Consider the following 12961-nt stretch of genomic DNA (forward strand, 5'->3'; position numbering starts at 1 on the left):
AAGCTGCTTCACTTACCTTTTAACAGAAAGGGAGAGGATCTTTAACTCCTGCACTTGTCTTTTCCATAAGTGGAACAGCTTTTGAAACATCTCTTGTAATTTTCATCTCTGCCTGTGTTCTGTCGAAGACCTAGTCACATTCTGGGTCTCTTGCACCTCATTCTTATTCCTGTTGAGAGTCTTGTGAGTTGATCTCAAGCCCCATGTTCTGAAGCAAGAAGAAATGCTCATGTTTCATGAGGGATGCTCTGCGAAGCTGAAGCCTGCAACACAATATGTATGAAAGAAGCAGCAGTAGCAGCAAAGATCAGTGCAATTAGAAAAATGTGTATGATTTCTGATGTTTTATTCATAAGCTTTGTCTTTTTAAAGTTCTGACTGAATAAGACAGAGTTATTGTTTTGTCCATGGAGGAAGCATGATCTTTGAAAAGTTACTCCTGGTATCTGGATTTTACAAAAGCATCAAGAGATAGTTGCCAAGCAGTCCTCGCAGCTATATCCTCTTGGAGAAAAATAGTCTGTGCCGTATTTTCTCTAATGCAGAATACTCCTGCATTTGACTCCTAATCAGGATAATCCAATTTTTTTATCCTATTTAAGCTTCTACAGTGAGAAAACAGAGTAGCTATTAAACCCTGTTTATCTCAATATATCAGGTGACAAGATATCCAGAAGGAGGTTCATACAGCCTGTTTTTTGTCGTCTGAAAGAATGCTACACAAAGAGAATCCTGTCCTCTTGAGCACGAAACAGATGAGTTTTCTTTAGTCCTGGGCCTGGCACGGTCTTTTTTTTTCTTTTCTCATTCTTTTACTCCTGAAGCTGTGAGCGACGTCTCTTTTACAGAAGGCGGAGTGAATTGATCACCATATAACGTGAGAAAAGCATATAGACGTGGCGAAACCAGAGGAGCTGGCTGCGATGACACCGCATGGCTCTCTAGAAAGAGAAATAGTTGAGAAAGCATTACAAGAACCTTCCAGACGTAATGTGAGGGCAGTTTCCTAGGCCTCCTTTGAGGTTCACTGCCAATGTTTAGGCCAGCCTGCTTTCCCTGAGCTGGGAAGCAGCAGCGGCAGGGAGAAGGCTGCCTGCTCTATGGTGCCGCTATGTCACTGGTGTTGTGCTGCCCCTTGCACAGAGGGGTCCTGCTAGAAAGGACATTACCAGCTGCCCATCGGTGCTGTGACAGTTTCTTTGTCACATGTAACTCCTCCTCCCTATGTGATCTCACGCCTGGGTGTTCACATGCTGGGGACACAGAAACCTGAGAGGTGTGCATCTGGGAACGCTCTGCACGCTGCTTCCGATCATATGTTGCCAGCTGCGACTTCATCTATTTATAGTGTGCCAGCTTAGAAAGGTCAGATTTCAGAAGCAAAAACCACAAGGGAATAACGACACCTTTATCAGAGATGTTTCCATCTTTTAGCAGCCTCAAAAGCAGGAAAGTTCAGTAATTTGTTGATTAACAGGACTGTTTGCTGCGCAAGTATTTTCATGGCATGGAAGGGGAGCTAATCAGATTCTGATATAGGGAACTGTAGACTAAATGTGTGAGATCTCATGCAGCAAAATTGCTCAAAAAAATACACAGTAGAGAAGGGAACTTGTAAAGAGCTTTGGACCACAAGTTCAGAAGCTGTCTCCATCTTTAGTTAGAGTTATGATCCAGGGATGCTGTTCCTGGCATGCAGTTGTGCTGTTCTTTGACAGATCACTCCCATGTCCAGAATATTATGTTGGATCCAGTCTCTTTTGAAATACATCCTACATCCTGGACAGAGCGTAAAACTCAGTGCACTGTGACTACTGAAGATCTCTGAGCTGCAAATCTGCTCAGCCCTGTCGTGGTATCCACACAGGACATGAAACAACCTGTCTCATCCATTCACGTTTTACAAATCACTGAAGATAGTTCATTAGTGACATTTATAATCCATGTATATAATTATATATGAAGTTCTCTGTGAATATAACACTTCTGACTAAAGTCTTCACAATGATGATGAGCTACTCAATCAGGTTAAGCAGGTACCACACATCTCACCCTGGCTTGTTCAGTCTCCTCCTCTGTGAGGATGAAGAGCACGTCTCTGGGCAGGAGGCAGGACAGGGGCACATCCAGGACGGAGATGTACTTACGGAAGAGATTTACCGATTCAAGCACAAGCACATGGCACCCTAGACAGAGAAAGAGGATAAATATTTCAAACCAACAGTCTCCTTGTAAGAAAAGCCCTCCTGAAGCTCACGGACATTCACTGCAGGCCTGGAGCTGCCGGGAGATGGCGATGTCCACCAGAGCCACAGCCCCTGGCCCAGGCTGCCAGGTCAGGGTGACTTTTGGCACCCCCCTGTCTTAGCTGTGTCACTGCTGTACCATGTCCCTGCTCCTGTCTCACCCTGCTCAGCCACCCAACCCTTGCGAGGTCACAGTGCCCGTCCCTGCCGAGCAGCAGCTGTGCGATGCCAGCTGGAAGGGCCAATGGCACCGCTACACTCCCTGCGGCGAGTCCCTCGGCTGTGGGGGAATGCAGGCAGCTGTGTGACCAGTGTGGCCTGTGTCCCTCCCAACTGCCAGCCCGAGCCCCCGTCTCGCTCATGTCCACCTTGACAAGTGACAGACAGAGCAGTTGCTGTTTAGCTGCCATAAGGTTTCAGCTTGTTACTGCAAACGATGCTCCGCAGTGACAAGTGCTGCAGCTGCACATGCAAGTGCCCTGACAGTTCTTTTATTCCCACTATAGACATTTCTTGTTTCCAAGTAGCAAACTTGAAAGCAAACTCGTGATGTGCCGTGAGTAGGGGACCCACCCTTCCCCACCTTCTCTGCAGGGATCCTCTGGGCTGCTCAGCAGGGGGCTAGTTCCAAAGAAAAGAATTTCATGGTGCTGCACGATGGCACAGGCAAGGAAAGGAACAGATATGGATCCCCTTGCTCTTGCAGTCAGCATTCCCGCTGGCCACCTGTTTGCTTTTCAGTGCTTACTGGGGAGGACAGGGCTAGAGCAAACATGGGGCAATGGGTCTCATTATTCCTGGACACCACATGAATTCCTACTCGTAATGATGAAAAGAGCGGCCTGGTGCAGGGTTACCCAGCACCAACATCTGAGGCTTGGGCTGCTCTGTTAACAAAATACACTCTCCCTTTCTTCATAAGTTTTTCCCTAAGAAATATTAATTCATGCAGCAATTATGCCCTTTTGTTCCCCAAAGCTCGGCAATAAGGGCTCAAAACAACTGCAAGTGCTTTCAGTATTGATCGCTCTGACCTCCTGAGACCCGTCGGTCAGATCAGGCGAAGCAACGGCATTCAAGCCTCACTGGACAAAAGGCGCTGTACGAGTCTTCCGTGCTCGTGATATGAGAAGGATCTCCACCTGCTGAGAGCAAAGGCTGCTTTGCACGGGAACATGAGATGAAATGAAGCAAGGAAGGAATGTACAGTCCCGGGAGAGATGGAAAAGGGTTCAGAGAACAGGCTGCTCCCTGCCAAGCAGGGTAAGAGAAGTGCTGCCATTCATGAGTCCACTCCTGTGACACCAGCAGGTGAAGCTTTTCCGAGCCTGTGGTGACTGTGACCTGGGCAGGACGGGATTAACAGTGTAATACAACCTCTCTAGGGTGGCAGAAAGGGCAAGATCAATATAGCTCGTGGATTAGGCCTAGAACAGAAGCACGTGAAGCCTGCAGCCTGTTCGGCTTGGCTTTCTACTTCCAAACCACTTCTGCAGCAAGCATGCCTAGAATGAGAAGGTTACCAGCAGATCTGTGTGTGTAAGGGCTTGCACAGCTCCTGACAGACGGCAGCACACCGCTCTGTCAGAAGAGCGCTGGTTGTCGCTGGATGGGGCCAGCAGGAGCTGTGGATGCACATCGAGCAGCTGTCTCAGCCTCTTACAAGCCTGTGTGCTTGTGCCTGGGCTGGAGAACTTGATTACAGATTATAAAACGCCTGTTGTGTTTATGCTGGCTAAAGGCATTAGAAAGCAAAGCGGGATGTTTAGGGTGTTCATTTGCATACCACTGAGGCAATGCAAGGCTTAGCTGGCTTTTGCATTTGCAGATATTTTCTGTGGATTCCCTGGTCACTTGGGCTTACACAGGTTCACCCACGAATAGTTCCCTCTTACCAGAGAGAGCAGCACATTTCCATGGCCTGAACATGCCTTTCAGCTCTGTGCAGACAGCCTCAATCCCAGCATCACTCTTGTTTTGTTAAGCCCCTCTGATGCACAGTCCTGCACGCCTGCCAGATCAAATTATAAATACTGGGAATTTCAATGAGACTGGAACTATATTTGGAAAGGCTTAGCGTAAGCAGCACCATGGGAGCTCCCCAGTCCTTTGGTGTTTGTAGGTCACGTCAGATGTGATGTAATCAGAGCAACAAGGCTTTCATATAGCTTCAGGAGCCTCTTGATGCTGCTAGAGAAATGGAAATGTTGTTGCAAACCTGAACCAACTAAAAGGCACAGCTCGAATTCAGGACCGTGGTATATACCTAACAAACCTGCACAAACAGCACATGCAGGTGATTCAGTCTAGATGAGGCCCAACATCCAGCAGTGACATCTACCACCACAGTTCCTTATTCTTTACTGCACACAGCACACACAGAGCTCTTCACTGCATCCCTAAGCTGAACAAAGAAAAGGTCTTAGGAAAGACATTGGCATTAATACTCCAATTTCATAGATGGGGGGACTGAAGAGACTAGAGCCAGAACTCAGTTAAAGGGCACTCTGTCATCTTGGCTTACGCTCTGTCCACCAGATCTTGCTCTGCAAGTTGCTGCTAGCAGGGAATTAAAACTGATTTGCTGTGACACATCCAAATTCTACAATGATTTGGGAATAAGCATTGAAGAAACAGTCTGGATGACTGCTGAGGGAGCAGGAGGTTGACTGAGTGGGCCTGGTTGAGCCGCCTTCCTGTGCTCTGTCCAAACAGCTCACAGCTTTGTGCTTAAACCAGTTCCACAGATTTGTCCCCGAGTAAAGCACTGTTTGCTAGAGATAAGGGCTGCAGCAGCTAGAAAAGGGGGTCAGGAACAGCCTGCTTCTTTCCTTCTTTCTTTTCCCTACTTGTACAGAGAGTTTCTCAGAGATACTTGCTCATTGACAGGTTAAGGAAGACACTCTAACAATCTGTTGTGGCAGTGCAGATTTCAAATACCTTTCCCATACTGACCACATTTTGATGGAAGCTTAGCTTGGTACATGCAACTATTTTTGGCTGAGCTGGTAATGGTTTCTGAGACCCTTGTCACAGCAGAAAAAAAAAAAAAAAAAGGCTTATAAGTAAAATGACCAGAAACTCTGGGACTGAGCTGAGGGACCTGGAAGTAACATTCATATTCAAGGAAGACAGCAAGAGGCATAGGCCAGACACTGAGTCACGCCATCCCGATAGGACAATCCTGAAGGACAGAAAAGTGACGGTAGAGGAGCCAGAGCTGTAATGAAACTGCAGGGAGGTAAAAGGGCCAAGAAAAGTTCAGCTCCAGGTTTCATTTGCATTGCAAATAGAGGTGAGTTAGGCAGAGTAAACTTTGGACAGAACATGGATGTAAACGATTGCCTAATGCCTGCAGGGTCATGGCCATGTGAGGTGACATACCTTCAGGTAACTTCCCTTCCGAATGCAGGGACCTGTGAATGAACAGATACAAGGGTAAACACTCAGTGAAGTTACTCAAATCCTTATTTTACAGGTATAAACTCTGTATGCTAAATCAACCCTTTTCTCTTAATACACACACACATTTGCAATGGCTAATCTTATAGCCAGGTTCTGGAGTGGACACCAGGTGCATATGTCAGGCGGGTGACCCTCACTCCCCACAGGATCCTGCCATGACTCTCCTCATCCCGGCTCCTGGGACACAGAGCCAATCAGCTCCGTAAATCCAGCTCTCTCAAGATTCTTATGTTGCACAAAGGGAAACTGCAGGAGGCTGCCAAAGGCACCTCTGAGAGCACTGGCTCTTTAAAATCTTATGGCTGCTGAGCAGGGACGTGGCCTCAGCTGCAGCTCCTGTTTGGGGACCAGCTTCTTTCTTTCTAAGCCATGTTGGCACTGGGACATCTGAGAAGCTGCTCTGAATTCTTGCTCATTAAGACTTTGATCCCTTCATGAGTTTGTCCTGGGAAGTCTCTGTAGCAAAAATGCATCTGTGGAAACAGAGTGAGGGGACCAGTGCAGGAGATGTGAACAGTGATGGTACTTCCATTAAGAAGTGTAAGCAAATGATCCCGATATGGTGAAAGCAGCAGAGGGTATTAGCTTCAATTCCTTCTTAAGTCTCTTGTTTTTCCTGCCCTAGCCTGTGGTTCATGGCTTCAGAGCGCTCATGCTCACATGGCCATTTGCATCGCCCCCACATCTGGCCCATGGCAGGGATGGGAAGAAGCGGGTCTCCAGCAGATGGCACTCAGAGCTGTCCCACACCCAGCCTTGCTCTTCCATGAGAAAAAAAAATCCAAACAATGGAACATTTGCCAAAAGGAGAAGGGAAATAAAAAAAAGTTATTTAACCCTGTGTAATATTTAAAGAGATTGTTATCATCTTATAGTGGTGTATTTAACAAAGGACAATGTGATGGTTCATGTGTAAATCAACCAGGATAAAACATACATTATATGTAAACTGTTATATTTCTCCAGTCACTTTCAAACTAGGATTATCTCTGGCTGTTGGTTAAGTTCAAGGAAAAGGATTAGCTACACAGGCGTAGACAAAATAGGAAGCACGGAGTAATGAATACCCAAAGTAATTCAAAGCAAAAGTCAAGCCAGAAATACAGGTCATGGCAGAACTCAAACAGCAATCAGAAGATATGTGCCTGAAATAGATTCTCCTGCCAATGGTCTCCTCTTCTCCAGAGCCAAAGATCTGCAAGCAATACCATTTTCTGCTAAATAATGGCCTTGTAATACTAACTTGGCCACCTTCTACCCCACCACTCAAGTCTTACTGTTCTGACAAAGCTTGTTAAATGTTGCCTTCTAAACATTACCAGCAATTTGGGGGGGGCGGTAGCGGGGAGGAAGGTTTAAATATCTCCATTAATGTCAGCTCTGCTCTTCTGCCAGAGGTTGCTTCCCCCACAACTAGAATCTGGCCACCCAAAGAAGTGATTCAGCACTTGGTAAAGCTAGCAGGGTGGGAACTTTTTAAAATAAGCTTGGAGAGATAAAGAGTGGTTGTGAAATTTGGCTAACTACCCAAAGTCTTAGTGTCTGTTGTGGGTGTGCTGCTCTGCCGTAGAGGGACCTTTAAAGCACTAACTGACAGCAAATTAAAGGATGTGAAGAGTTGTCCAAGAGTGAACTAACAATAACCATTTCTGGGCACTAGAAACAGAAGCAAGGAGAGATCCAGTTCATACGGAAACATTTCAGCGGGAGCAGAGAGCACCTTCAGCATGGAAGGAAAATTTGATTCGGTAGCAAATGAAGGAGTTTGTGCTTGTATAAAGGTTCAGGGAGACACAAACTGTATTTTGGTTACTGAAAGGTCCTCAAGGCTGCTGCCAGGCAGACTTAAAACACTGATCTGAAACAACAGGCACGAAGAAACTGATCCTCTCCAGTACTCAGGAAGAGCAGAGCGATGGGAACGGGCTCCACCCAGCTGCAGAGGAATTGCAGCCTTGCTTGTTGGTATTTCTCGGGCAAGAGATGGCAATGAACTGTGGTTGCAGAGAAACACAGAACTCTACCTCCTGCACACGTTCATAAAACCAGCCAATCCTCTCCCAAATCAATCTTCTCCCTCCCATCCCCACCCTGGTGGAGCTGCCTCTGTGGGACACGTCCAAGTAGGGGAGAGGTTGCAGCTCTCTGTTGTTGCCATTTTGGGAATGTTGTTTTATAGATTGGACTTGCTGTGGTTTGGGTGAAATGAAAGAGTTTGGCATAAAATCTCCAAAAGTCAAACACAAACAGGCTCTTTTTCGGGAGCTTTTTCCATGTGTTTTTTTCCAGAGATTTTTTTTTTTTTAATAAATTATTTTTAAACATCAAGTGACCTAAGGTGGCTTGTTCCCACCCACGGAGCACCAGAGACCAGCTGATTACAGGGCACCTCTCGCTGCCCCCTCTTTATTATGCCTGTGGTAGGTTCGGATCCACATCTGAAGGAAAATGAGACCCTCTGCAATGAAGAACTTCCAAAGGCTGTGAGCCATCCGAAGGTACCCAGCATCTCCGCACGGCAAGGACCAGGTGCTTGGAAAGCTCTTGCTGTGGTAGCTCGCAGCTACCTCTGCTCAGCAGAAAAAACGCAACAACCCTCATCCTGCCAACTGCAGGACTGAGCTAGCTCCCAAATTCCCTGTCTTTATTCAGTCATCCTCAAGGGAAGATGTCAGCAAAGTGAGCAGGCTGGCTCCGAAGAGTCACTGGCCACTGACGGCAAGAAAGAATGAGTCAAGACAGAGCTGAAACCTTAGTCTTGGGGTACACAGAAGTCCCCTGGAGTGGAAGCAGGACTGACGCCTTGGAGAGTGGATTAAAGTTCAGGGATGTTCTGTTTCATGAGAAATTGTTGTTTGAAATGAGTGACTTAACTCTCCAAATAGTCTCCTGCGCCAAAGGCAAAACCCTCACTGAACTGACTGTGCTGACTGCTGTAGAGCACTGGGGAAATACAATTTTGAAGAGCATGGCAAAGAATGGACATCTTAAAGATGCACTGGGGCTCCATTTGGGATCCTAACCTCTAATCTGCCAAATTAATCTGATGAAACAGATGTAAAGGAGGAAGAACAGCCAGTCTCCTAGGAATCACACAGACATTAGAAGGATATACTTGCCAGATGTTGAATGTTTGCTATCTGGAATGCCTCCTCCCTCCCTAACCAGACTTTCTGGCTCCATTTCCATACACCCTGAACTACACCACGTAGCAACATGTAGTCTGTAAAACACTCTTCATGCACTCTGTACTCACAGGTATTGCAGTGGCAAAAGAAGGTTCTGCCAGTCAGAAAAAAGGTGGCGATTCAGAGATCTTCCAGTTGGCAGAGCTGCTCTGTGGCTCTGTGATTTGGTCCCTGCACTGTCTGGGAGAATGTGCAGTGTCACTGCTCCACTCTCTCTGCTAGCAGCCTAGTGACACTGGGAAGGACATTCCTTGAGGCTGTTTCTTTGGAAAAAAAAAACCTTCTTGGGGGGGAATCCCTGCAATGCTGGTGCCCTGTGCTCAACTTTATCCTAACAGCTCTCAACAGTATCATGGGAGGGCACCGGGATGAATGAACTTAGTCAAATTAAGGAAGGAGGGAGGAGGGGTGAAGGAATGAGATAAAATCTAGGACAACATACGCAGCTACGGGATACGGGATACGTGCCAGGCATGGGGCAGAGTCCTCTGAGGGGAAGGGACAGAGTCCCAAAGGGCAAAGAGAGGAGGACAATTCTGTCTTGACCTTATGGGGAAAGTCTGGGTGCAATCACAGCAACCACTCATCAGTTCCCCATGGGACATTTGAGAGCAGTGAAAGAAAACACTAGAAGTGAGCTGGACTGTGAAAGGACAGGCTGAAATGTGAGGTATGGAACCTGCTGTTTCTTCAATACTCTATTTTGTAGGGAACCTAGAACTAAACAATCTCAAACAAACACGTCAGTGACACAGGAAATCCTTTTCTAAGACAGAGCAAATAATAACCAGTTTTGAAAAAAGGATTTCCTGGGAAAAGACAAGGGAAATATAAAACAACACCCTGCTTTAAAAACATAAATGAGATGCCACTTATCTGAAATGCATGGGCTACAGCTGCTTAAAAAGAGTGAGAGATCAGAGTCCCATTCTAGCCCTGTAAGAGGGCATGAAATAAAACTGGTAGATGGGATATCATTCACTCATCACCCAAGAAACAGCTTCCTTCCTGCTCAACACATCCTTAAACACCTGGCCTTGGAAATGCAGTACAAGCAGAACTGTGGTTTGGGGGGATGTCATGTGGCTGGTGGCTTTTGAGAACTGTACCCACTGAGTCTGTGGGGTCTGGCTGGACAACGCACTGTTCATTGTTTCGATACACTGATTTGAAACTGGCATTTAATCAATCCTCCTCTTTCAGGGAGCCTCAGTGTGACCCCTCCGCACAGTGCTATGTCCCATGGCATTCATAAATGGGGCATTCAATAGTCAGGCTGCGACATGTATGTGCAACAAGGCATCGGTGGCACTCAAGCTGCATCACAATCAGCTCAAAGAGTGATAAAGCACTAAGCTCCCAAATATTGCCTCTGCACAGTCTCATTTACAACCTACCACTGAGTTGGCGAATGTTAAGAAACATCCTGCAGGACTGAGAGGTGTCTTTCCAAATTGAATTGAGGAGAATAGGCTCAGCTAATGATTCTTTGATGTAGCTTTTTATATGGCATCATTGATATAAGTTTTATGGATGCAGTTGCTATAACAACATAATGCACAGTGGTTAAATATAGCAGCTCCTATTTTCCACCCAGTTTGCTCTGCCCTAAGCAGACAAGGACTATTCTTTTCTGTTCTAGTTGGAATTAAATGGATTTGATAGCTCACTGAAGAAAAGAAGTGGTACAGTCCTTCCCCGCCTCACGAAGACCATTCCTCTCCACCCTGAGCAAGCGAGCAAACAACAAACCCAACAGCCCCCCATTTGCTAGCCTGCTGCGCAAGAGGGCTTGTTTAAAATCAAAATGCACAATGACTCACGCAAAACTAAGCCACCTATATATTACATGTGATCTCAGTGCAAACACTGTCATTTCAAAGTGCAGGAAGGAGAGGTTCTCAAACATTCCTGTCACGTAGTATTTACCATGCTCGTTACTGGAGTGCCTAGTGACTGGCCAAGTGCTGAGGGGGGAGTAAAGTGACCTTGGTGTCACTCAAACACTGCTCTTCCTTGTGGACACACGTACAGGATTCAGGCTCTCTTGGCCCCCCTGTTTTGGGGGGTAAGAGAGAAAGATCAAATGAAGGTGACAGGGAAAGAAGCAGAGCTACAGAGGATTGCTTCCAATTCTGCCTTCTTTGCTATAGTGGGATTTTCTTGGTTTTGGGTTGGGTATTTTTTTCCATCTGGAAGCCAGAACTGAAATAGTCCCAGGGGAGACTGAAATCAAATAGCAATTTGTGTTCCTCTCCCATCCTGTTTTTTCTTATTTTTCCCTTGCAGAAGAACAAATCCACCCTCAAACCTTGGCATTTCACAATTCCTCCCAGATCTGAAGCCTAGAAACATAGCAGCAACTGGACTCCTTGCAAGCTGTCAGGAGGAAGGTTGCTGCAAGGGAAAGAGCACGTTTCTTCTGAATAGTTCCCGCTTCTTTGAGCATAACCTCTGTTCCAGAAATTAGAAAGAATATTTATGCCCTTAGAAGATAATACTGAGCATCTGCTCAGCTACAACCATTTCCTGAACTGTTTTGTTCCTTGAAGCTGTTCAATAATTTGCATGTCCTGAAGCAAGGAGTTGTGGGATGGGTCACACAACTTGTTCTACCCCTGCTCTGGCACACAGTAATCTCTCATTTAGCGAGTACAAGTCTATCTCCCAAACGGGGAGCATCCAAAATAGCTGAGGATCACAGCACCAGCCCTCTGCTTCACCCTTTCCACTTACAGCCACAGTGGAGGCAGAACCCTGCAGACCTTGTTTAAAGATGGTTAATAAATACATTGCACATGATACCTGGAGGGGAGAGTTCATTTGCCTTTTTCTTGCCATGTAGCACTGGGGCCCCAGGGGCAGCAGCCGCTGCTCTGCAGAGCCCGGCTGGAAGGGAGGCTCGGGAGAAGCCTCAGCATATGCTCCCAGCGCTGCCCGTGCTATCCAGTATGTGAGAACTCATCGGGGCACTGAAAATCAGGAGTGATACAGTCACGCTCTACTTCCTCCACGACACAAAATGAAAAATAATGAGGGCAAGCAAGCCACTAAAAATAAACTTAACTTTTCAGTGGCCACAGCATCGCTCCTGCCACATGCAGATGACTGGGTCACCATGTCTATTTCTGCTGATTCAGGACTGGAAGAGAGACAAGACACAAACCAGCCCTTAGTTAATGACAGCTGCTTATACTCTGGTGACCCTATCAGCATGTATCTCATCAGCCCAGGACAATGTTCTGCTGTAGGCTGAGGACTAATGCAAAGGTCTGAGTTCAAGGGCCTCGCAGACAATGAATACTTCCTATTAACATACTATGAGATGAGAAGAGGGTTAACATCCCCACTGCACACACAGGAAATCTGAAGCACAAAGGTGGGAAAGTGATTTTTGCACAGCCACAAAGTCAGACAATAGTAGAGCTGGGATCCAAATCGAGAGATTTTCTTAACTTTCTCATACATAATTCAGTTGCTAGCTTGTTTTCTCTCTATCTCTCAGGATGTAGGAGGACACCTGATGATTTGCCCTCCATTCCTATTTGCAGACCATATGACAACTGACTGAGCAAAAACTGAGGTTCAGGCAGCTGGAAGCTCTCTGGTCCCCCTGTGCCAGTGGTGTGAGCATCGGTCATCAACCTCTGCTCCTCACTCACTCCTCAAATAACATCGTGCCGGAAAATATCTCTCCACTTAACCCAAACAAACTCAATGTTTGCTTTACCTCCACCCCCCTTCCTTCTGTGAGGATATTTCAGAAGTTGCTGGGAAAAGCCGTGATCCCCTCTAACACTGAATTCCAGCCATCAGACAGCATCAAAGACTTTCAGCATCTTCCTGGAGGACCTCAGTAGGTCACAGTACGGGTTCTGTGGCACTGCAGCTTTCACCAGGCAGGCAAGAAAGGCAAATCGCTGTGATGTTGTCAGCATGGAGAACCAGAGACTTATCTGAATTGCATAGATGATTCAGAAAAGAAATGGGTGCTAAAAATACAAGATATACTTGCAAAGAGTTCTTCTCATGCTTGGGAAAGGCAGAGGCAGCTTTGGGGGC

General features: G+C 46.5%; 1 protein-coding gene across 4 annotated transcripts in view; it reads right to left on the reverse strand.

The window, feature by feature from the left end:
- Positions 1-841: 841 nt before the first annotated feature.
- Positions 842-12961, reverse strand: part of PIGL (phosphatidylinositol glycan anchor biosynthesis class L) — a 51766-nt gene continuing 39646 nt past the window's right edge. Inside the window, exons 5-7 of one of the 4 annotated variants that reach the window (XM_065646834.1) lie at positions 5631-5662; positions 2053-2186; positions 842-941 (exon numbers count right to left, since the gene is read on the reverse strand). In XM_065646834.1, the coding sequence (XP_065502906.1) occupies positions 843-941; positions 2053-2186; positions 5631-5662 (265 nt within the window). In that variant the 3' untranslated portion in view covers position 842. Of the gene's footprint in view, positions 942-2052; positions 2187-3280; positions 3392-5630; positions 5663-12961 lie in introns of those variants that run through there. The other 3 variants (XM_065646837.1, XM_065646835.1, XM_065646838.1) reach the window with 3 other exon arrangements.

Source organism: Caloenas nicobarica, chromosome 17 (genome assembly GCF_036013445.1).
Source record: "Caloenas nicobarica isolate bCalNic1 chromosome 17, bCalNic1.hap1, whole genome shotgun sequence".
Lineage (NCBI taxonomy): Eukaryota > Metazoa > Chordata > Aves > Columbiformes > Columbidae > Caloenas > Caloenas nicobarica.